Consider the following 26,842-nt stretch of genomic DNA (forward strand, 5'->3'; position numbering starts at 1 on the left):
TGGCACTACACCAACATTCTTTTCCTCACTGGTAACACTACCTTTTTCACTTTGACTGCTAATTTTTTATAGATGTTTTCAATGACAAACAAATGTGTTCATTATGAAAAAGGCCTGATTAGCCAAGGCCTCCCTAAAACACACAAACAAGAAGTACAAAATAATAAAAGAACACATATTATTCAATGGACACTTGGTTTATTGGTATTTAATAATTTGTACATTACATTTAATACATTACACTTGCATAAAAACATCTGCAGTTGGTTTCTACAAAGTGTCATTAAACATGTTTGGGCTGTGTTCTGGTTGTATTTACACTGATTTGACCAGCAGGTGTCCTCAGCGTTCGGTATTTCGAGTGCTTCGAAACATTGAATCAATTGGTTCAATTGATTCGGAATTTCGAAAAGCTTAGTTTCTGCCACCACTAGTCTTAACATTACTTTTAAAATACTTTCTGTGTTTTCTGGCACAGTGAAATGCAGGGCCGTTCAACCAAGTAACGACTAGCACGAATAGCCAAACAAACGCTGTGATTGGTTTACTCGTACACATGGGTGAGTCATGTGACTTTCAAGTCTATAGAATAGATGCTACATTTTAACTTCATCTGAATTGCACTTTGCCAGGTATATTAAAACTATTATTTTACCAGACAAAATTTTTGTGATATTTCAATGACATTCATTAAACTACGCACATCTTACCTCAAATGTTGTTGTTAGACTCTGATGAAAGAACAATTCATTCATTTATATTTCATTAAATATTTAATTTCATCAAATGGTATCAGTCTTATATTTTCCCACCTCTGCTTTGTCATAAACAGCATTTTAATCAACACAGACATGCCACACCTGACCCACTGTCTCATTAATAACAGTCTGCACCCTACGGTCCACAAGAATCTAAAGGTTGTTAAGCCCATATAAAGGTGATTTGTGTTGTACATTCTTCACTTATAAGTTGCTTTGGCTAAAAGCATTTGCCAAACACATAAATGGTTATGTATTTAGATAAGAGTGACTACTCACATTATGATAATAAGTTCACATAATGTGTGAGTAGCTGACAGAATGCAGTGCATTATGGACCGGTCTTTGTACTTACGAAACCAATAAGAGCAGGCAGGGTAAGAATCTAATTACTTTCTTTGAGTAGCATTTAGTCTTGAGGTTTTAATACCACTAAATTTTTTATTCAGAAGCATAGCGTTTAGGGACAGGGAGCTATTCATCTAAAGTATTGTCATGGACGTCAATCTAACATTATATATCAAATCTGTTAATTAAAGTGGCTAACACTTAGTGCTACATGGAAAGTTATATGCAGATTATAACAGCATTTATATGAACTGGTAAAGAGAAAGAGGGAAAGAGTGTGCTCTGTTGAAGGCAGTGTGTTAAACCTCTCTGAAATAAATATGTGGCAATGTAAAAAAAAAAAAAGGCAAAAATCGAGGTTACAGTGAGGCACTTACAATGGAAGTGAATGGGGCCAATTTTTGGAGGATTTAAAGGCAGAAATGTGAAGCCTTAAAAGCCCTTACATTAAATCTTCTGTTTAAACTTGTGAATTATTTGAGCTGGAAAGTTGTTTAAAGTGTCGTTTTAGGGTTTTCATGTTTACAGCATTATGTCTTCATGGCAACTAAGTTGTAAAATGGGATGTAACTTTACACAGATAAGATTAGCAAGTGATTTTATCACACTAAAATCATGTTAAAACACATATTGTTTACATTTTGTGGCAATACTTTTAAAAAGTATTTAAATGTTTATGGATTGGCCCCATTCACTACCATTGTAAGTGCCTCACTGTACCCATATTTTTAATTGTTTTATTTAAAGAAAATAAAGGATGAATTTTTGTTGTAATCAACATTGTGCCACAAATGCTGTCGATTGAGCTTAACTTGTATTGAACCTGGAATATTCCTTTAATTCTGTCACATCAATAACTATTTCATTGTTTGTTTTCTTCGTACACCTGCAGTTGTTAAAAGGTTGAAAATATTTTGCTATTTTGTTTCAATCAGTCAATGAGAAATATCTGTAAACATTCAATTTTCATGAGATCATATTGATATATACATACTGTGTGTATATACTGTATGTATGTGAAATATATGACTTCCTCTAGAAGATGACACAGAGCTATGACTGCCTTTTTCATTATAATAACAAACTTGATATTTACCAATTTTAAGTTATATTTAACAGGATGTCACGTAATCATCCCATCCTTAATTTGGGTATTCTCCATCCATCCATCTTCTGCCTGTTATCTGTGATCGGGTCACGGTGCACAGCAGACTAAGCAAAGTAGCCCATCCTTTTCCCCAGCCACAACCTCCAGCTCATCCTGGGGGATCCCAAGGTGTTCCCAGCCCAGCCAAGAGATATAATCCCTCCAGGGTGTTCTGGGTCTTCCCCAAGGGCATAGATTCCAATAATCAAAACAAGTAAGTACAACCCCCACCCCTCCACCACCACCAATATTTATACTATGATTAATGGAAACATGTAAATGCTTAAAGCTGCAACCTCCCCAATGTTCAAGCCAAATCTACGCCCTTGGTCTTCCCTTGGGCCTCCTCCGAGTTGGACATGCCCGAAACACCTCTGCAGGAAGGCGCCCAGGAGGCATACTAATCAGATGAATTTGGGCATTCTGTCCTGTCATAATCTTCTTTTAGGCACTTGAAATGGCAATTGCTGATCCCACCCACCAGATGTTATGTCCCTCTGTGTTCAAATAATGTCAGATTTCTGAGCGAATACGAACGATGGAAAGACACATGTGGCAAACTCTGAGAGATGTCTTTTCATTTTATCAACATTACCCGTCTCAACTGGGATTTAGACTGAATTATTCATTAATAATTCAACTTATTATTAATACTCTTTTTTTCGTATAATTTTTTAATACTCACCTGAGTGGGCAGTCTTCTTAAGTTATGTAATGAAGTGAAGCTGATTTTACTTAAGTGTTCACATGCTGTTTCACTCAAACACCAAGGTAATAAAATTTGTACTATTCAGGAGGGAGATCCTCCATCAGTTCCCTCTCCAGCCCTTTTTGAGATATAAAATGACAAGGTCTGGCTGTTCAGTCTATTCTCCCTTGAAACTGTCTAAATTAATTTACCAATTTAGGTCTATGGGATCTAAAGATGATTAACTGTTTGATGGCTACAGGAGACAGCAGTGTAAATATGTGTTCACGTGTCAACGGCATCGTATACCATTAAGTCTCATTTGTCTCCCTTGTCTTTTTCCAAATCTTTAAATTACAAAATAGACTGGCGACGGAGAGGTTAACCCAAGCAGTGCAAAAATAGGATCGTATTCATGTCACTCCCTTCTCGCAGGCTGTACTATAGGTTCACAGTCACACTTCTTTTCAGGTTTACATCTGGACTGAGCTGTGTTCACGCCTACAACGTAACGCAACCTGCTCCATTCAGAATCGATTCCTCGCCGTGCAGCAGCCACAGCTCCGCTAATAGCACTTTCTCATGGAAGAAGAATTATCTGGTCTCTTTGATTCTTTTGCAGCAGTGTAATAGTTAAATAAGTGCCGAATGCGTTATTTGATGTGGTGTGTGGTGTCTACGCTTGAACAATCCTCTACAGTGAGAAGATGGCGTCGGACGGAGCGAAAGGGGAGCAGCCACCTCCGCTTCAAACACTGGTAACCACTGGCCATGGAAGCGTCGAGGCGGTGAGATACAGCTACACATAAACTGACATTTATCAGTTACAATTATAATCGTCCGAAGTAAATTACTGGGAATAGATGGTGTTTACAGAATAGGAATCGTCCAGTGGTGTAAATCACAACTATCAGTGGATGTGTTACGGTGGTCCGTATGTGGAGGAGACTGACTTAAAGATACATTTCGCGCCGCTTAATGTTACTTTGTAACAATTTGTCAGTTAGAATATAGAATTGTATCCTTTTATTTCGTACAAAGCACATTACTGTATTCTCAAGTACCTTATTTTCTTATCGTATACCTAATACTGTTCGTGATATTACCATGGTGAGCTTAAAAGGGGGTTACCTGTTTCCCCCCCAAAATAAAGAGCTTTATTTGTTGCATCTATCATATTTATTACTATCTGTTTTGTCACGTAACGAAATACCATGATGATAGATTTATAATGTGCTAAAATCCGCTTATTATTCGAACTGTTGTTTTAATGTAATCGAATTTAATGGTGTTACATAAATGTGTATATATGTGTCTGTGTGTGTGTGTGTGTATGTATGTATGTGTGTGTGTGTGTGTGTGTGTGTGTATATATGTATATATATATATATATATATATATATATATATATATATATATATATATATATATATAAAATTACAGGGTTTAGCCATGTTACTGTGAATTATGTTGAACATAAACAGATCTGGGGGCAGCAACCTGTGTATGCCAATGGCACAGTTAATATAATAAACAGTACATGATGTATGTTATATACAGTGGTATGTTCCATGCCATTTTATTTGACATTAGTAATGTTTATATTTTCTTTGGTAAATAATAGCCTACTTTATGTTTAGAATGCAACAATAATTGCATCTCACACATTCTGATGACAAGTTATCAACATATGTGCATTAACCACACTTACCACCCTTAAAAAAAATCAATATTACCCCCAGGAGAGGTGCTATAGAGCCCTCCAGTACAGTTGCTTGCCTGAATGCTCAGACATACTCCTTGCTCTCCAAAGTATTGATCTGCATGCAGCGTCTTACGGTAAAGGGTTGTCTTTAGTTTCAATTGTAAGATTTGCATCTAATTTTTCCATCCATCCTTTTAAATTAATTTGCATGACAGGTGAAACACTATTTAAAGTGCCACAGCCAGCCATAAAGCAAGTTCTTACAGATTAGTGTTTCAATGATGCACAGAGTGGCACAAAATATGTAGTGAAAAGACAGATCTAATGAAGTGGAGGCGGGTTGTCTAATGGGGGGGGGGGGGGGGTTAACTGGAGATGTTTCTAAATCGGTCTGAATTTAAGTAACTCAGCTGGCATAGTTCAGAGTACTGTGTCACCCAACCAATCTGAGCTGCTTTAACTGCTCGAGGCCCGTTTACATTTGGAGTTGGGTTGAACAGGTGTGCAAACTTCAGCGCTATCCATTGGCCAGTGGCCGTACGCCATAAATATCTGTCTTGTGTATCTCCCCGGACACCTCTCTCAGGGGCTCATGAAGGTATGTTAGGCCTAGGCCTACGAGTAGTTTATTTGGTGGGCTTCTGTTTATCACATATTCTATGACCCCATCCATACCCCATCTGACTTGTGAAAAGGACAGGTTGTACAGTTACTTCTAGCAGGGATTCTGCAAGGCCTGGTCAACAGCATCTTCTGCTGAACAGTATTGACCTTTTTTTGTTTTTTTGTTCTCGATCTCAGCAAACTCAGGAGCATTACTTGATCTGTGGATTACCATCAATGGCTGAGATTGCTGGTCTTTTTCTGCAGGCAAAATCTTTGAATCTTGAAAACACAAAGATATGATTATAGCGATGCTGTACTCTACTTAAGTTTAAAATGAAGGCAGTCAGTTTTGTAAAAAAGAGAATAATTTTCTATCCATTCCGGAGTGGAACTTCAATAAATTACCCTTGAAGGTCTCTGCGTTGTTCTGTCTTTTCTGAGCGCTGAAGTAAAGCAATTATTGTTAATTCACACATTTGATTCCGTTATTCATTTTATCTGACTCCAATTTTATATTAATCTGACTCCAATTTTAAATTGACCTCTAATTTATATTTAAGCTCTAATTAATTTCTGATCATTCTTTTAATTTAACATTTTTAGGTTATTGATTACTCTAAATCCTCTTCTATTCATTGTCCTTTTGATCTTTGGAGACTTACGCCGGCCGTTATTAAATTACGTAAACCTCAGTCAGCGGGTGTAGGGTTAACTAATATCGTCTGGTTTGGCTTGTCTCATAACCAGACGATATTGCCGCTTAGTCACGTACATACAACTTGCTAAGACGGGCGGTGAGCAGTGACTGAGAGTCTTTAAATGGCTTTCTCCTACCCGGTTGTCCTGAGTGGTTTCTCCTATATTAAAGCTCCAGTATGGTCTACCCTGGTCTAATGAAATTCAAATTCTACCCGGCTGTCCTAGGTGGTTGTCCTACCTGGTTGTCCTAGGTGGTTGTCCTACCTGGTTGTCCTGAGTGGTTTAAATTAAAACTGAGAGTCTTTAAATGGCTTCCTCCTATATTAAAGCTCCAGTAATGATTTCAGAGGAATTCAGAATAAATCAAATAATAACATTTATTTGTCAGGTAGGATATAAAACATTGTTGCAGAAATTCAAATCAAAGCCAATTTCACATGATCAGAATAAACAAGCATTACTAAAAATAAAAGACAAGTCAAAGAAACATACCTGACAAAACTACATGCAGCGGTACAGCATGGGAGATCTGCTTACAGATCCCCAGAGCTTCATGCCAACTTTCCTTAAATATCTAGACAGAATAAACATTGTGTACCAAATGGTATTATCCTTTGAACAATGAGAATTTGGAGGTGAATGGGTTCTTGACTTCCTGGGGTTTAACCTTGTTAACATAAAGGAGATCATTTCAATTGTAGGTCAAGGAGGGGGATAGACCTCCAGAATTATGCAGTATTTGGCAAAGACCTTATAAGTTTGTTACCATTAGTTTTATCAACATGGGAAAGAGACCACTATACCAGTTACACAGAGACCTCTTAAATTATATCAAACACATACAGTTGCATTCTTTGTTTTCATGGTATTTGTTATATTTTTACATATAAATCTTATGTCTTTGTGTTGGTCCAAAGCTGTTGAAGGGGAGAAGGGGGAGAGAGAAGGGGGGGCAGCAAGGTGATTTGCAATTTATCACACTGTGGTGATATTCAGGTGAAGATTTCAGCAAAAGGCGATTTGCAATTTATCACACGTGGTGATATTCAGGTGTAGATTTCAGCTTTTGTGAGAGAGTTCTATGACGTTGATTCTCGCAGAGTTCTTTGACTTTTACCGGAAATGGTGCCTTTTGGTTGTAGACATTCCGGTGCCAGCCTTACAGTTTTATCTGTTTTTTTTTTCAGAAGTGGATTTTCATTTAATTACCTTTTTAGATAGGATCACACCTGAGAGGCCAGACCATTACAGTGGCCGCCATCTTGGATTATGATGTTTACAGTTTAAACCTTTCATATCCTGTAATCTTGGTCTCATTTTCCCAAACAATGGCTCAAAATAATCTCCAGACTGAGCTGCACAGATATGACTTCACTTCATTTTAATTTTTGCAATTGTTGAAAAGTTACAGCATAGTGAAGTTAACAAGGGCGACGTGAAATAGGAACACTTTGTCCTATCGAAACAAAACTTGGTATGCTTCATCAGGACCATGATCTGAGGGTACATGCAGAGTTTGGAGACAGCGCCATCTATTGGTCAAGAAATGTGAAAAATGTATGGCTTTAGCACTTCAGCTTGTGGCTTGATATCACAGTGGTCTGTATGACGTACTTGTGTGTGGAGATTAAAAGGGCACTGGTTCAAGCCCTGCTCCAGGCAAGTTGGAAACAATTTAGAAGTTGCAATGAACATCGTATCCTGACTGTTCTTTCATTCCGTTGTGTTTGATATCAGCTATCCAACATTTAGAATATTTTTTTTGGATGCGTCTTTGACATCAAGTTCTGAGGGTACCTGAGCTGTTTGAAGACAGCACACCTATAGTTAAAAAGAAAACCCACACTTGTGTGCTGACTGTAAACTCAGTTTGTCTCTTTGCCACTCAATGAGCATGTCAGCTGAGTGGCACAGTGTGTTAAACACTGGACTATAGGGGGCCTGGGTAGCTCAGCGAGTATTGATGCTGACTACCACCCCCGGAGTCGTGAGTTTGAATCCAGGGTGTGCTGAGTGACTCCAGCCTGGTCTTCTAAGCAACCAAATTGGCCCAGTTGCTAGTGAGGGTAGAGTCACATGGGGTATCCTCCTTGTGGTGGTTACTCAGAAGCAGAAGCAACTGAGACTTGTCCTCCGCCACCTGGATTTAGGTGAGTAACCACGCCACCACGAGGACCTAGTAAGTAGTGAGAATTGGGCATTCCAAATTGGGGAGAAAAGGGGATAAAAAAAAAAAAGTAAATAAAAAACACTGTTCTAAAAGTCATGGGTTCGAATCCCCACCTAAGCAGGTCATCCATTTTGATTTCTCTTTTACTGGAGACTTTGTACTGTGCTTACTGAATGATTGCAGGGCTAACTGAATTTTGATTTTCATCTTTGTTGTAAAGTTAGTTCAATTTAAAGTTGATCATAGTAAACGCTTTGTTTGGCTGTGCTTACTGTCAGCATGGTATGACACTCTGGTGTCTGTCAACCATGAGGCAGCATGGTTCAGTGGATTGTGCACAGAGCTGTAATATGGAAAGGTACAGGTTCAGACCCTGTTTGGGATGACTTGTATACCAGTGTGCATTTGCAAAATACAACATAGCCACTCTGAGGGTCCTATCCTGTAGGCCATCCTGTTTTTGTATTGTTTTTGTATTGTTGTACACTGGAAGCTCCTGTCACCAAGACAAATTCCTCGTATGTGTAAGCATACTTGGCAATAAAGCTGATTCTGATTCTGATAAAGGCCATATACAGTTGAAGTACAGACAGATTGTTTCACTTTTAATTGACTATATCACAATTCCAGTGAGTCAGAAGTTTACATACACTAAGTTAACTGTGCCTTTAAGCAGCTTGGAAAATTCCAGAAAATTATGTCAAGCCTTTAGGCAATTACCCAATTAGCTTCTGATAAGCTAATTGGAGTCAATTGAAGGTGTGCAAACAATAGTACGCAAGTATAAATACCAGGGGACCACGCAGCTGTTATACTGCTCAGAAAGGAGTCGCATTCTGTCTCCTAGAGATGAACATAGTTTGGTGCGAAAAGTGCAAATCAATCCAAGAACAACAGCAAAGGACCTTGTGAAGATGCTGGAGGAAACAGGTAGACAAGTATCTATATCCACAGTAAAATGAGTCCTATATCGACATAACCTGAAAGGCTGCTCAACAACAAAGAAGCCACTGCTCCAAAACTGCCATAAAAATGCCAGACTACAGCTTGTAAGAGCACATGGGGACAAAGATCTTACTTTTTGTAGAAATGTCCTCTGGTCTGATGAAACAAACATTAAACTGTTTGGCCATAATGACCATCATTATGTTTGGAGGAAAAAGGGTGAGGCTTGAAGAACACTATCCCAACTGTAAAGCATGGGGGTGGCAGCATCATGTTGTGGGGGTGCTTTGCTACAGGAGGGACTGGTGCACTTCACAAAATAGATGGCATCATGAGGAAGGAAAATTATGTGGATATATTGAAGCAAAATCTCGAGACATTAGCTAGGAAGTTAAAGCTTGGTCACAAATGGGTCTTCCAAATGGACAATGGCCCCAAGCATAATTCCAAATTTGTGGCAAAATGGCTTAAGGACAATAAAGTCGAAATATTGAAGTGGCCATCACAAAGCCCTGACCTCAATCCAATAGAAAATTTGTGGGCAGAACTGAAAAAGCATGTGCGAGCAAGGAGGCCTACAAACCTGACTCAGTTACACCAGTTCTGTCTTGAGGAATGGGCCAAAATTCCTTATTGTGAGAAGCTTAAGTTAAACAATTTAAAGGCAATGCTGCCAAGTACTAACAAAGTGTATAAACTTCTGACCCACTGGGTATGTGATGAAAGAAATAAAAGCTGAAATAAATTAATCTCTCTACTGTTATTCTGACATTTCAAAATCTTTTTTTTTTTTCTCCTTTTTCACCCAATTTGGAATGCCCAATTCCCAATGTGCTTTTAAGTCCTCATGGTCACATAGTGATTTGCCTCAGTCCAGGTGGCAGAGGACAAATCCCAGTTGCCTCCATGTCTGAGACCATCAACCTGCACATCTTATCACATGGCTTATTGAGTGTGTTGCCACAGAGACATAGCACATGTGGAGGCTTCATGCCATCCACCACAGCATCCATGCTCAACTCACCATGCTCCCCACCAAGAACGAACCACATTATAGCAACCACGAGGAGGTTAACCCATGTGACTCTACCCTCCCTAGCAACCAGGCCAATTTGGTTGCTTAGGAGACCTGGCTGGAGTCACTCAGCACACCCTGGGATTTGAACTAGCAAACTCCAGGGGTGGTAGCCAGCATTTACCGCTGAGCTACCCAGGCCCTAACATTTCACATTCTTAAAATAAAGTAGTGATCCTAACTGACCTAAGACAGGGAATGTTTTCTATGATTAAATGTCAGGAGTTGTGAAAAACTGAGTTTAAATGTATTTGGCTAAGGTGTATGTAAACTTCTGACTTCAACTTTTGGCAATTTAAGGGGCTTGGCCCGGAATGGCTGCTTGCAGCTATATATATTTATTAAATTTCCTACATTTACATTTATTAATTTGGCAGATACTTTTATCCAAAGCGACTTACAAAAGAGGAATAATACATCATAAGCGATTAATCTTAAGGAGACAGCAGTACAAAAAGTGCTGCATTACAAAGTTTCACCTGCATTAGAATAAAAGTATCCAAGACAGATAAGAGTGCAACAAGAATATATATAATTTTTATTTGAATTTTTTGTGCATGGTCAAGTGCCCATGGAAAAGATGTGTCTTTAGCTATTTTTTGAAGACAGAGAGTGAGTCTGCTTCACGGATGGAGTTAGGTCATTCCACCAATACAGGTACAGTGGTACAGTGAAACTGAAAGTCCAGGAAAGTGATTTGGTGCCTCTTTGTGTTGGTGCAACAAGGCGCCACACATTAGCCGACCGTAGGCTTCTGGTGGGAACATAGCTCTGATAATGTATAGATTCCTGAAAACAATACTAGTTTTCCTTCAGGAATCAGGAAGAAATTATACCTTTTGGTTATAGTCAAAAATACAGTATATCAAATCCTCAAGAAGCAGTTACATTGTTTTTTGTTGCTCTGTGATGTCACATGCATTATCTTGTTGTTTTATTCCATGTCCCTTAATTTGAACTCAATATTGTGTCTGAAATATTGCCTTCGAAAAATAGTTTGTTGCTTCTTAATTTTTTTGTATATCATGGTATAAACGACTGTAGGATATTTAAGCAATATCACAGAGTGCGACCACAGGCACAAGGCTGCAGGCAATCACATCAGTGCTGATTTAGGGCTATATTGCATGATTGCGAGTGTGATATTGCTTATATACAACAGTTCAATGAACAAGTAAATTAAAAAAAAATTAGGAAAAACTGAGTACGGTCATAAAAAAAGGCATTTGTGCATGGAACTACTTTCTTATGCCATGGATCAGAATCTGCCGTTGCTGGTTCAAAACAAATGATGTGTCCAAGCCTCTCAGAAACATCACTTTAGAACTACTAGTATCATGGCTTGGGCTGTTTCTAACATGTTATTGGAGAAACAAGGATGTGTGTGTGTGTGTGTGAGAGAGAGAGAGAGAGAGAGAGAGATATGGAGCATGTGCGATCACCTGTTGATGATGCTGTACTCTGTTAGTCAGCTTTCTGAAGATAATGTCATTTTGGTGAAATTCATCCTATATTCTCAGTGGAAAAATAGCCGTCCAAGCGGGGGTATTCCTCCCTATTTCGCGGTAGCTGGTGCACAAAAAGTCTTTCACTACAGAAACCGCAGTCTCCTCTGCCATTTTGAACAGTATGTCCTCTCCAATGTGGAAACTCCGGTAAGAGGTAAGCGCCTTGAGTTTGTGTAATTAATCAGTCTGTTGTGTCTCTCAGCTGTGATGAGCCTTAATGCTGAAGTTGTTAAAGCCATTTGAAGCTATTTCCTAGCTTTTTGTAGTGTAGTAGTAATACGAGCGATCATGGAGGGCTGTTGAATGTAAACACTGAGTGATGCTGACTCACTTTACATCACCAACTGGCTCATATTACACACAAAAATGGTCTTTTGCCTCCACCTGCTTGGCAAAAATATGTAATGTCACTAAATTAAAAGAGACCGATAGCTCTTCACACATCTGCACTGCTCTTAAACTTTAGTTTAGAATGGCGCGAACACAAGCGGAGTGATACACACAGTGAAGCGTCCAAGTGCTGATGGTGTGAGACCATCAGTACTCATGGAATGTCTCTCGTCCAATCAGATTCAAGGACCGGAACTAACTGTTGTATAGTAGAACTTAAAAATAATTTCTTTTTAAAGCTGCAGACTTCATGAATTGTTTTGTTAATAGGTTGTAAAAATGAGAAATCTTCAATAATTATGGTAAAGAAAAAAATAGCTCTTGTTATTGATATGCAGTGCTTGTTTTAAGAATCAAGATTTACAATTTATCAACTGAAGGGAGCACAGAAAAGACAGAAATTCTGGTTTCAAATGTATTTGGTTAATGTTTCAGTGAAAACGTAATAATGTGGGCAGTGAGATCGGTGCCCACTCAACACATTCTCTGCCAGTGATCTAACAGACCATCTGAAATTTTCAGTGCTATTATCCTGTAACAAGGCTCATCTTCGTGCTCTGTTTTTCAGAAATGTGAGCTTAACATTGACAACCTGAGCAAACCAGAGCTCCTGACCCTCCTGAGCATCATGGAGGGAGAGCTTGAGGCCAGAGACCTAGTCATTGAAGCTCTCAGGGTGAGTTTTTTGCTCGAACTTTGCACCTGCACCATCTCAAATTCATACACATTAATTGTATAAAGTAACAAAATATGCTCACAGAATGGGGATGTATGTTCAATCTTGCCTGTGTCATATCCGATCCAAGTTCTCTTCTCTCTGTACACTTTCCTATAAGTTTGAATGCCAAAAGTCTGGGATGACTGGAATGAAAAATCGATATGCCATATATTTATCAGTTAGACTTGTATATGTATTCTATTTCCCCCATCTATATGAAAACAGATTTCATAGATTCAGTGCTCTTTTTTTTTTGTTGTTTCTGCTCAACTGGATGTGCAGAGAGAAAAACTGTATCTGCCAGTGATATGGTGACATTGTTTATATTCAGGGCCATAACAATTCAGAAAAGTTGGTGAATAATATGGAGTTTTCAATGACCAATTCAGAATTCGAAGTGTAAAATCTTTCAACATTACTGTAAGAAAGCTATTCTTAGATTGATTTTCCATAGTGTAAAATCTGTGATGCTGTCAAGGCGTTGCTTTGTTTGTTTGAGCATCCTAACCATCCCAATGCAGCAACACTGGATTAACCGATGGCGTGATTTTGGGGCAGGACTATCTGTTTGTCTAACCAAACAGATACACAGAAGGAATGTTCAGGAAACCTGTTTTGAGACAGTCATTATTTTTCTAATTTCCTTTGGTGCTGCTGATATCTCAGAAATGACACAATTCATCTTTTAACTTTCACATTTGGTCTATCTCAGTCTACAGGATACTATTTTGTTACATCCATGTTTATGTACATCAATGGTCTGTTACTTTTCACTCATTGTAGCTGTTATGCATATACAATATGCATATATTACACCATTAAAAAATGCAAAAGGTGCTGTATGTTTTAACAATCCAAGCAAAAAACTTCTCATGGAGAAAAAAGGTGTTTTGGGTTCAGTCGAGGAGCTGAGTCAAGGGGATTGTAAGGTTATGGTCCAGCATTTGTCCCTATTTATCCTTGCATTAAGGTCAGATGTTTGCAGTGGGATTAGAGGCCAAGTATATCTGATTAAGGTTAAAAAAAGATATACTTTCAAAATTGAGGCCAGGAGTGTCACTATATTTTCAGGTGCTCTAGTTCAGATTTTCTGTGAAAACCACCTTTAGTGAGTGTACCGCACTTGTTTCAAGGCCAGTTTATTGGCAGGATGATGGGCATATTTGAATGTGTCTCCATCTCCTTCTCACTTCCTATCTCTCTCTGCTTAGTTTATAGTGATCAACTTTAGCATAACTTTAGCATGCATTATAGAGGCTGGTCTCTTTGTTATTCTGTTCCCTTGGCTGCAAGTGTATCCCAGCTGGTTTCCCCCCTACGGATATACTATCTCTTATTCTCTCTTTCCCCTGTCCCAGTCCAGAGCAACCAGCTCAAGCACAACGGTCTAATTTATTTCCTTAGGGAAATGGTGATAAGGCCAATCAAGTCCGTGCAGACTTTCAGACATTTCAATGTTAATAAACCAAATCAAGAATTCTTTGATTTCAGACATTTAGTATATTACATCTAGTCCACACTGTAAATATTGCAGTTGATGCATAGAAGATTAAAGTAGCAATCCTATTCATTATTAAGAAGCCATCCGCTGTGTGATTTATTAGCAAGCTGAAAAAGCTCCGTGAGATCTATCGTTTTTCATCAGAAACAATGAAGGGACATGTGGTGATGGGGGCGTGGCCGAGCAACGTCTGTGGAGAGTGAAGCCGAGAGAGTGAGTGCGGTAAGGTTTGGCACATGTGGGAAATCACCTCTAACAGCTGTTTTGTGTTTGCAGTGAGAGCGGAGAGTGATTTAAAAGGCGATCCAGACCGCCGGAGGAGAGAGAGAGCTGAGCCTGCACTTGTGTGTGTGTGGGCATCATTTGCGTGTACAAAAAAACATTAGAGTGAGCGAAAATAAAGATACCTTTTGTATTTTATCCGCCGTCTCCCACTTCCTTCTTGAGAGAGGCATGAAGTCTGGGCCGGTCTGCTGGAACTGCGGGGGTCCTGGGCATTTCCAGGACCAGTGTCCCACGATGAAGGTGAAGACGTTTGTCCAGGTCCCTGATGTGCCACAGGCCGCCCCCAATCGAGCAGGAGCGTACTAAATACCTGCGAGTATAAAGGGAGGTACATACCAAGCATTGGTGGATTCAGGTTGTAATCAAACCTCCATTCACCAAAGCTTGATTCAATCCGAGGCTTTGGATTCATGCCGGCAGGTGAAGGTAAGGTGTGTGCATGGGGATATTCACTATTACACGTTAGTGATGGTGATCATTCAATTTCGGGGACAAAAACATAATGTAGAGGCTGCGGTTAGTCCCCGCCTCACCCATCCTCTAATCATGGGTACAAATTGGCCGGCATTTAACAGAGTGTCTCGTTGTGTGGTTTGCGATGCACTGGCTGGGGAGGCGGAGCCAAGGCCATCTACGTCAGCTCCACGTCAGGATGACGTGAGGGAGAGGGCAGTGCTGGCTTCCCCAGCTCTGAGAGGATTCCCTGCAGGGGATTTCTCTCTGGAGCAGACACGAGACGAGACCCTTAGGCACGCCTTTGATCAAGTGAAAGTGAATGATGGTCAACGTCTCCAGCCAGACATTGCACTCGCATATCCGTATTTTTAATTTATCAAAGATCGGTTGTATCGAGTGACACAGGATGCTCAGACAAAGGAAAATTTCAACCCAATTGTTAGTACCGAAGAGCCGTCAGGAAATGTTATTCCAGATGGCTCATTTTAATCCGATGGCAGGTCACTTAGGGCATGAAAAAACACTGAACCGTCTAATGGACCATTTCTATTGGCCGGGCATTCACAGGGATGTTCGCAGATGGTGTGCGGCATGCCGTGAATGTCAGCTGGTGAATTTGCCAGCCACCCCAAGAGCGCCATTGCACCCCCTCCCCTTGATCGAGGTCCCCTTTGAACGAATTGGCATGGACCTTGTCGGGCCATTTGAGCGGACGGCACGTGGGCATCGCTTTGGTTTGGTTCTCCCCATTTGAATTATTATACAGGAGTTGACCACGTGGCGTGCTCGACGTCCTACAGGAAAATTGGGAGGAGGGACCTTCAAACAGCAAAAATTAAAGGTCACACGGCGGGTTGGGGAAATCGATTATGAGGTAAAACGAACAGATAGAGGTGGAGCATGTCAGATTTACCACCTCAATCTCCTAAACCATGGAGAGAGGCGGTCCCAGGGAGAGTTAGGAGCTCGAACCGGAGGTGAACTTAAAAGCAACCGATCGAGTCACTTGTGGAGACCACCTCTCACTGTCACGGAGGTTGCCAGGTTGCAAGGAGAATTCTCAGACATGTTCTTGCCTCTTTCCGGTCGTACGTATCTCATAGAGCACCATATCGAAAAGGCCCCAGGGGTAGTGGTATGCAGTCGTCCCTACCGATTACCAGAACACAAAAAAAAAGTGGTTCGGAAAGAATAAAAGGCCATGCTAGATATGGGGGTAATAGAAGAATCCCACAATGACTGGGCCAGCCTGGTGGTGTTGGTTCTGAAGAGAGACGGCTCGGTCCGGTTCTGTGTGGATTATAGAAAAGTCAATTCGGTGTCTAAATTTGATGCATATCCAATGCCTCGTATTGATGAACTGCTCGATCGGTTAGACACGGCTTGCTTTTATTCGAAACTGAATTTGACAAAGGGATATTGGCAGATCCCTTCAACTCCAATGTCTCGTGAAAAAACTGCATTTTCTACACTGTACGGCTTGCACCAATTTGTCACCCTTCCTTTTAGTTTGTTCGTGGGCCCTGGCTACATTTCAGTGGCTCATGGACAGAATCCTCAGACCGCACGCTACTTACACCGCTGCCTATCTGGATGATATCATTATTTACAGTAATGTTTGGCAGCGGCACCTGCAGCATCTGAGGGCTGTCCTGAAGTCGTTGAGATGGGCGGGACTCACGGCAAACCCTAAGAAGTGTGCAATTGGATGGGTGTAATACGGTATCTGGGTTGAGAGTAAGTGACAGGCTGGATGGCTCCCTGGCCAGAGTGGGTCGATGGGGCTATGGCCGAGCGACGTTTGTGTATAGCGAGGCCGAGAGAGTGAGTGCGGTAAGGGTTGGCACCTGTGAGAAATAACCTCTAACAGCTGTATTTTGTTTGCAGTAGCCTCGTTTCCATCCACTTTTCGTGCAATTTTGTTATCGACAAAGTGAAAATGCGTAAAACATTTTTTGCCAAATTTGCCGTCTTCTGCCTGTTTCCATTCAAACGGCCTTTTATCGATAAAAATGGTGTGCGTGATGACGTCATGCCTAAAAAAAAACACTTTATCGCATAAGTTTTGGTTTAGCGCAAAATAAATCTGCCCTTAAGGCGTTTCTATTCAGAAATGTGTGTTTATCGCTAATTCGCCTCCCAGATGTCCCTAATTGTTTTCCTCCGAAGTTTTGGTAAAAATGGGGAGAATATTGAGACAATTCATTGAAAATAACCAGCTAACTGTCATTTTAATTTCACAAATAAACGCAATCAGAAGATGAGGAATTGCGATCAAAAGAGAGCAGTTGCCCTTCTGATAGGACTGTAATATTGGTCCTGATGTTTCGCCTATCGTAGTTTGCCACCGCTTCCGACCAGAAAGCGAATCGCCATGGCCCTGTTCAAGCTGGCAACCTGCACCACGTAATGGGGGAAACTTTTGGTCTTAGTATAAGGACCATCCATCCATGTGTATATATGCTGTGTGCACAGCTATGAAAGAAAAACTGATGCTGTGTAATTTCAGGGTTTACATATGATACATTCCTAATATTCAATAGGCTATTTTGAACAATCATCTAATCTAAAGCATTGCCATCACAACTGCATTATGTCCCGTATATTTGTCCCACAACCTTTAACGACCAACTGAACTTGATTATCATCTAAAATTAATTTTAGCGTCATAATGCAATTTACATTTTCTGAAGAAGCTCAGCAAATGCGGTCCGAGGTAAAGAGGGTTAGATTTAAAATATTTAAACTTTTTAAAATGTTCAAAAGCTCGTTTTCTGAAAGTGAACTGTATTAGTCTACAGAACAGGGTACGGCTAATTTAAGTTTGTGTAAAGAAAAGGCATATATATATGTTTAAAAATATTTTTTTTTTCGTTTGGTAATTAATTATTTTATTTAATGCTTTATTCATTTGGTGGGCTAATTTATTTAATTTAATACAGGGAATTTTGCCTGCATTTTTTCAAAAGTAAGCTAAACAATATTTTTATAGCATTGGGCTATATATTAGTGTTCCAAAAAAGCACACTGAAGCTATTCTCCTAGTATTGCATATTTATTTTTAATTTAAAACATCTTTGTGCACAGAAATTATGTTTTTTGTATTGTGGGCTAATTCCATGACTGCCGTCTATTATTTTAATGGTGTGATGGCTACCGCGATTAAATTAATCGCAAAGAGTGGCCATTCATTTGTTCTCCGTGCACTTGATGTGCATGATACGAGATATTTGTGCTGGCACTCCTGGAAGTGTCGTGTTTGCATTGATTGGGTCTTTATGCCATTCAGATCAATCCATAATCACGTACAATAAATTGGCTTTCAAGGACCTTGTCCTCATGATTAACACAGGATAACGATTGGGGTAAATTCACTATACTATATTTTATTTTTGCGTTAATGCTCATTTTCTCGACAAAAAGTGTTTCCAAACCAGTTTTTCTCGACATTTGATGTATCGACATAGAGTTTATGCACTAGAGTTAAACGGAAAAATATTATGTCGACACTTGTGAAATTTTAGCGATAATTTGCATTTCCATCAGCTTTATTTTGATGGGCTAAAACTTTTTTCACAAAAAATCCTTGGATGGAAATGTAGTTAGTGAGAGCAGAGAGTGATTTAAAGGGCGATCCAGACTGCCAGAAGAGAGAGAGCAGAGCCTGCTCTTGTGTGTGTGTGTGTGTGTGTGTTGGCATCATTTGCGTGTACAAAAAACATTAGAGTGAGCGAAAATAAAGATACCTTTTGAGTTTGATTCGCCATCTCCCACTTCCTCCTTGAGAGAGTGAAAGAACCTTGCACAGGACATAAGCAGATTAGCTGTGGAATCACATGCCTACAAACCTTGCTTGCAGAGCCAGTCCCATCACTACAGCTCAATTTTTGGACCAGTGTCATCTAGCGAGTACCAGGCTTGTCACTGCAACACATATGGATGGTATTTGGTGGAGACGGATCACTCTGAAACCGTGAACAGTCCCAGATGGACATTTGGATATAGATTGTATATGCTCACAAGCCATTAAGATCTCAAGTGTGCTTATTTCCATTCATAACGGCAGAAGTGTCAAGTGGAGTAATAGATGAATCAGATCTGTGTACAATGGCAGGACTACAGAGGAACTTTTCTTTTTCTCAGCTGTAAGACATCAAGTAATATAAAATGCTAAAAGGAATAATGCTCTTTTTGGTTAGTTTAATAGTTAATCTTTTCCACATAAGTTTATCACAAACTAAAGGCTCACATATAATGTTCTTATTTTTCATTTCCTGCTAAAAGATGTGCTAAGACTAGCATAAATTTCCATGTTAGTAAAGGTGGGTTAGTACTGGTTAGTAGGGCTGGGTATCACCAGCCACATCACGATGCGATATGTATTGCAATACACGTCACGGTTCAATACATCACGATATCATGATGTGATTCACAAGTTTCAATTCCAGTTCATTTGGGTATATTTCCGTTATAATGTCCATTTTGCTTACAGTGTGAAAGAAATTCTCTTTCAGCTAATGATGTTATTAATTGTACAGTGGGCCTTCTAATTTGGTAAATTACGGAAATATCCATTTTACAATTTTATTTTATTATTAGTTTTTCATCATTTTTGTCACATTTTAGCTTTTAAAAAATATAAAGTGTCCATGTATTCCATCAATAAATGTGATATCTTGAAATTGCATATACTGTATTATATTGCAAATATATGCAAGATACATGTTTGTTGTTTACATACCTAATTTGTACCTTTTAAAAGTATTTACATTGATTATGCAGTACAAGTGCTAAAACGGTACTGTCAGGACTTTGACAGTTTGACAGTTTGACAGTTTTAAGTGTTTTGGTCAGATGGCTTTTTTACAGCATCTATGCTGTGTGTGCTTAGATTACAGTTAAATGTTTCTTTTGTTGTTTTTGATTAATAAATAGCTGTTAAGAACAGAAAGGATATTAAAATTGATATTATTCAATGACAAATGAATTGCTTGGATTTGTTTTTGGACACACATAACACTGAACAAGTCAAATCAAACTTCATCTCTCAGCACGTAGTGAAAGATCTCAAACCCTGGTGAGTGAAATTAGCCAGTGGCTAATCACAGACATTTTTAGTCACATATGCGAGTAATTTACTTGCATTGTAGAGGGTTGCACATGGAATAAAAGGGCAATACTGGGATTTTAAGAATCGATGTTGGGATTGTTCAAATGAAGAATCTCCTAATAAAAGCATTTCTGACTGCACTAGGAACGCCGCTCAGAGTTTGCACTTATTTACTCGACCTGCTTCTTTATTGAAATGCTTGACATGATATGAAAGCTAACATAGCACAATATAAATATTGATACATTGATCTAAAGCAGGGGTTGGCAACCTTTTTTATATGGAGTGCTATTTTTTATTTTCCTGGTCAATGGCTGTGCCCCAAAACCCCCAAGTGAGTCCACTTGTGAAAATGTTTCTATTTTGCATTTTTCTAATTTATTTGTTTATTTTTCATTACAAATTTTATTATCAGCATAACCGTTTGAGTGAAAAATTTGGTCAAAACATGATTATGATATAATCATGATCCTGCATGTGAATTTTCACAAAGCATCATGTGAATGTGCTTTAATGAAAGTAGACCTGTCCTTTTGTACAAAATGAGTTAACACAGTTAATGTCATAGATTTGCTTATTTGATTACTGATCATGAAATTGTGTGCAATCTTAAATATTTCTATATTATGTCAATAAATTTTTCAAAATCACACAAAGGGGTAATCACTAGTATGCAAGCAACAGCGAGAGAGTAGCTGGCTATTTTATTGATATGAAGTTTTTCACACCTGCATTCCAATCTACATCTTGATGTAATCCTTCCTCATGGTCATGCAGCTTGTTTTCATCAGCTGAATGGAAGGCTAAACACTATTAAAGTGTGATGATACTCGCGCTGCGCGTGCAAGCCATTCGCGCATCACAAGCCGATCAACTATTTAGCCTTTTTCAGTGAATTGCACCTGCAAAATCCTAAACATGTATTTCCAGGTTAAATTTATATTTAGTATAGGCTCAGATTTTTGAACCCCATGATGTGGGTTTATATTTTCTCTTTTAATCGTTTAATGTAATTTTGAGTGTGACTGGTTTAAGGAGGGTGTACCTCTATGCTGGGTTGGAAATCTAAAGGATTAACAGTGGAGTTTTCCTTATTACATCATATGTTCTGAAAGCAAAAAGAAACAAATGAAACACGGAATGTAGGCTGTCATCCATGCAGCCTGACCGAAGCAAAGCGGGTGCGTTGACTCACGGGTCTGTTAAGTATACTGCAGTCTCATCACATTTTAACTTTTTGTTTAGCATCCCATTCATGCTGCGTGATCATGAGGAAGGATTACATCAAGATGTAGATCGGAATGCAGGTGCGGAATTTATTTAAATAGTTTACTACTCTCGTTGTTGCTGGTGTGCCAGTGATTACCCCTCTGCGTGTAATAGGTTACTGACCCCTGATCTAAAGTATCAAAACAATAACATGAGAAAAAATATCGCGATATATCGATATTTAATTGTATCGGCACAGCCCTACTGGTTTGGTACTGGTCTAGATAGTGGACCATTATAGCCATGCTGTTTACCAGCAAAACATAGCTGGTGAAGCTGAACGACCAGCATTATCTTTCAGGGGAAGTTGGATGACCAAGGAAGATTTGTATGTCATGGACAATAGCCCCAAAGCAACCATGGTTTAAATGTCTTGCTCAGGGGCTCCATGGTGATAGCACATGAATCATTCCTGCAGGCTTCAAACCTACAACCTTTGGGTTCCCGTTACCAGCCAAGATCTTTAACCACAAAACCACATTTGTCAGTTGGCTTGTTGGATGGTTAATAGGTTCTTGATTGTAGCATTCTAGAATGGCTCTGTTTGTTCTAAAACTTATTGAGCTTACTTACTTTCTAATGCCCACATAGGCAGCTGCCTTCATTTTCCAAAGTATGTGGTACTAGAGAGCATTTTCCCCATTTTCAGTGGAGGAAAACACTATTCCAGTGTGGATGTGATGTGATGAGGTGTAAATGTAGCAAAATCGAATGCGTTTTCAAACAAAAACATATCGGTGTGGTTGTGGATTAATGCAACTTCCTAAAATGGAACCTTAAATTTGGAACGCTCTACATTGGCAACAACTCCATGCATCATACAATTAGCGCTCATCAGATGAGACTCCACTCGCAGTTGATTTCAGCAGAGTTAGGTGTTCGCATGTTGCTAGTCTTCACCTTAGTAGCACACCTTTGATGCCTTAAATTGCTGCCTACGTGGGCAGCTCACTAGGTCTATGTGTATTAAAATTATTTTTTTATTATCTTTGTTTACCTTGTTTCATCTGGGTGACCAGATTTTGTCTTACCAAAACTAATAAGAGTCCTGGCAAAAACCTGGACCTGGACCTAGACCAGTAGACTGGAGTTGTGTATGCTGTCTACTCACTTCCTTGCTATTAATGTGACTACCTATCAGTAACAACCCACCTGCGCTTCACTGCTGTGCAGGTGCTGCTATGATCAGATGGAGCTATTTAGCATTGGAACGCACCTGCTGGGACTGCCACGTGAGCTAATGTCGGGTCATCGCTAAACGAAACTGGAAACAGTCTCAGAGATAGCCTTTCAGTGTCCCCTCTGTGTGCATGTGAGTGATTTTTTTGTGACAGTGAACATGTTTAGCCTCAGATGTGAATGCATATGTACTACAGACCATGCATGCAGCCACTGTCCTAGTTCACATTCACGTGGCTGTTACGGGGTGCGTCATACATTTTTATACATTAATTTTGTGCCAAAGATACTTAGAGTTATTGCACAGTAACAGGCTGATACAAATAGCACACAAACACACTGTTATCTGTATGTATACTGTAGGTAGCTCAATATAGCACGTAAATCAAAGAGGAAAACAGCTTGGAGTTGTTTGCATTGTGTCAGTGTATTTGCCTCTCTCTCTACCTCCCTCTCCCCCTCCTTCCACCACATTTTACATTCTCTCTGACAAATGCAAGAAGCAGAATCATAATTCCATATGCACGTGTCTATAAGAGCAGCTTAGTGAGGCAGAGGACAGTTGGCTGAGTGTGTGTGTGTGTAGCTGGATGGAAAGAAGTGCATGTTATGAGAACACTTTGAAACAGTTGAAAATCAACTGAATTTATAGACCCCCTTCTATGGTATTTTCCAGTCCCCTCCCTTTTATTTAGAAGTGCACTTTCAACCATTTGCAAACACAGAAGATAAAGAATAATTTGACCTTATACTGGAAATCCTAAATAAGCATAATAAATTGGGTGCCAGAAGGATCTGAGTCAGTCATTTTGTTTGCTTTTACTTTAACAGTTTTCATTTCCCCTCAATGTTTAAGCATGATTCACCAGAAAAGAGTGCTGAACAATTAGTCTTACACTAAAAATCGAAAGCTTTTTACTGCAGCTGTGTGGAGAAGTGAAAGAGGGGGGTGGCCATTCAAGTGAGTCATCAAATATAGTAGGTGGGAATTTACATTTAGTGATCTGGAATTCTGAAGTGCTTAAAGACCCTAGTTTTGTTTGTTTTAGTCTTTTAGACACTCTATATGCTAGTGTACTCCTAAATGTTGGCACATTTAATACACATTTAAAATGTACACACCATCTCTTCTGGAGAAATTGACCAAAAGTATTTAATGATGCATCTTGCATTCACAGACATTTCCAAATTTTTGTTCAGTAGAATTCTCTTTAGAATAAGAATGTCTCACTCGCTAATACCACCTACTTCTGACAGGCAGATAGCAAGCAGATCTTACCCGTGTGATGTAAACAAAAGTCTACTAGTAAGATTGGACATATTAATCTTATGAGGCATTGGAAAATGTAAAAATGTATTTGAAATTTGGTTGAGCCAAAATGGGAAATCATTGAGGCCAGTACTGAGGGACTTTAAGGAGGCCAGCACAGATTTGGCGCTCTCATCCTGAATGTGAACCTTCTAACCTGAGCCCCCTTGTTTTGACCACAAGCCAAAAATTCCCCTGTGCGTCTATATAACGGTTTCAAGATATTTTGACATATTGGGATAAATTAAGAAATTATTCTGGCAGTAACATTTCTACTGTAAAACAGTGGTCTTACATCGATGCCTGAGGCTTAGAACTTTTTAATTATATATAATTTGTCAAGATTAATTACGTACTTTACATTAAAACTATAGAGTAACTTTGAACAAATGTAAACAAAGAACGCTTCAGAGCGTGGGCGCCCTGAAAAAAGATGAACATGTTAAATGTGATGGCATGGTGGCATGGAGCACCCCATTTGGGTGATTAGCTGTGTGAGAGAGTGCTCAGGTCATGGGCACAATGTTAACTCCGTTATTTCTGGCTGCAGGCCAGCTGAAGACCAGGGGCCTCATGTATAAAACTCTGCTTAGATTTCTTCCTAAAAGTGTGAGTAAGCACAAAAGTCAGATTTTGCATACACACAAAACAATTCAGATTTATAAAACGTACTACGCCAGAACCTGTGCATAATTCCCTTAATAAGTCCCAGCGGAAGATTGTGCATACATGCACGTGATTCATTCCCCACCCCATCTCCTCCCCAAAATAACCATATATGGAGTGTGCAACGCCTGTTTTACTATGCATATCCTCATCTGCATACAATCCCACATGCATTTCACCATCCAGACACGTGATTACAGCGTTTAACGGTACGATAAAGTGTTTATAAAGATAAGACTGTAAATGTCACATGTGCCCAAAGGTTAGATGCTGCACCATGACGAAACATTATTTATATAGATATTAACTTGTTTTCAAAGAAAATATCTTGAATATCCCTTGGCAAAATGTTTTTATCTTTGCTGACATAAATCTAACCTAAGCAATTTTGCTTCTCAGAAAACCTTTTAAATCGTTTTAAGGGTGTTTTTATTGATATTGATATTTAGTACTGGAAACAAAACGAAAATTATTAAAAATGTTGTGCAGCATTGTCTGATATCATCTGGTGTTTTATATTCAAAATACAGCTGAATGGCAAATGTACTTTTCATAATGTTTTTATTTGACTAGAACGGGGGTTTCATTGTGATGAGGGTCGGGATGAAGTGGAGCAGGCAGTACATTTGATGTGCATTTTATGTGCATTGCTGTACTTGTTTGCAACTGTACAATACAGTTTCTGATGAGACATGTCTCTCCAATGGTCCATTCGACTACTGAATGTGCCCAGCAGTGCTTGTCTTATAGCTACTGTCCATTTTATTGAGCCATTTCACGTCAGTCAGAGTCAAGTGCGCATCGCATTACAGATCATCTTTATTCAAATACTGTACTTATCTCAGTACATGATTGTAATAGAACAGAAAATATCTCAAACTAAGAAATCTTCGCTCTCATTTTTAGTTATGGTATGTTCCTTCTCTATGATGACACAGGGAAGTTCTCCAAACGCAGCACATCCCAAACCGATATTTCCCTTTTACAGCTTATATTTTAATGCCTTTTCAATTAGTTACATAAAAATAATATAGCCTACTATTGGCTTGATAACGATTACTTCTGTTTCAAGTGCTTAACTACATACTTTATTATTCTAAATGTGAATTAAATGAAAATCAGAGTTTATAATGAGTCTGTTCAGGTCATTATTTGTCCAGCTGGAGTCGCCAATTCACACACACCAGTAAAAGAGTGCGTATGCACAGTCAAGAGTGTCCGGACGGTGCGCACATATTTACGCCAAGTTTATTTTTAATAAATCATGATATGTTCATGGGAAATTGCTAATGCACATTTCAATGCCCATTTTGTGCATACACAACGTTTATACATCAGGCCCCAGAGCTGTTGATTTGACAGCCACTGCTCTACTGGGCCCTGTTTGAGAGAGACTAGGCTTATGGTATGGAAATGTTGTCTTAACCCTGACAGCCTAACAGCACACAGATGTCCCAATATTATTTATTATCTTTTGTTAAGCTATGACAACCAAGTCCAAATGGAAGCCCACACTCCCATTATCCTGATGCACCAGAGATATGTTAGATTAGCAATAACAATCACAAGTGCAGTACACATTTATATTAAAGGTGATGTGGTAAATTGTTTTCTATGTTAAATACTTTCTCCTATCCTAGCTTAATATGCAGAGTAAGTAAGAGCCATTTGTAGTTTGTCCACCAAAAAATGCGAACACTGAGTGCATTTACTCGCACACCAATACGTTGCTAACTACCTAAAATTGCCATATTAAATAAATCTGACAAAGCAGAAAACCGAGTTAACATGAGATTTGAAATCATCCTGTTATTTTCCCATTTTGACATCCAAGCGTAAACAGGCATGTGCGCAACGCTTGTGCACATTGGATGTGTTGGTAAAAAACACGGGAAAAGGTGTTTATAGTAGCTACATTCAACGTGGGGGGGTCCCCTGTACACAACCAAAGATTCACCAAATTTGAGTAAAAATATTAACATTTTAATTTTAAAATATATAAACAAACAGGCTCATGACAAATGTTTTAATTAGTCAATACACCCTAACATTCTGGTTTTACCCACAAACTTTAAGCCATGTTGCCATACTGTTCTTAAGAATGACTAATGCAGTAAAATACTTAGGTAAAATGAATGATAGGCTACCTTAAGATTTTAGGTTAGAAGTGAATCATTAGGCAATAATCAGCATGTACATGTCTTGTAAATGGTCACCATTTCCTTTAAGATTCTTTTAAGAATTTTTAAGCACATTTTTAAATTCACTAGTTAATTTTAAATGGTTCAGTGTAACAAGTGAATTTTTAAA

General features: G+C 39.1%; 1 protein-coding gene across 1 annotated transcript in view; it reads left to right on the top strand.

Annotated features, from left to right (window-relative positions):
* The first annotated feature begins 3,424 nt into the window (after nt 1-3,424).
* cttnbp2 (cortactin binding protein 2) overlaps nt 3,425-26,842 on the top strand; it is an 83,642-nt gene continuing 60,224 nt past the window's right edge. Inside the window, exons 1-2 of the mRNA XM_051723683.1 lie at nt 3,425-3,729; nt 12,608-12,715. Of these exons, the coding sequence (XP_051579643.1) occupies nt 3,649-3,729; nt 12,608-12,715 (189 nt within the window). The 5' untranslated portion in view covers nt 3,425-3,648. The remainder of the gene's footprint in view (nt 3,730-12,607; nt 12,716-26,842) is intronic.

The sequence above is a fragment of the Myxocyprinus asiaticus genome, chromosome 18 (genome assembly GCF_019703515.2).
Source record: "Myxocyprinus asiaticus isolate MX2 ecotype Aquarium Trade chromosome 18, UBuf_Myxa_2, whole genome shotgun sequence".
NCBI lineage: Eukaryota > Metazoa > Chordata > Actinopteri > Cypriniformes > Catostomidae > Myxocyprinus > Myxocyprinus asiaticus.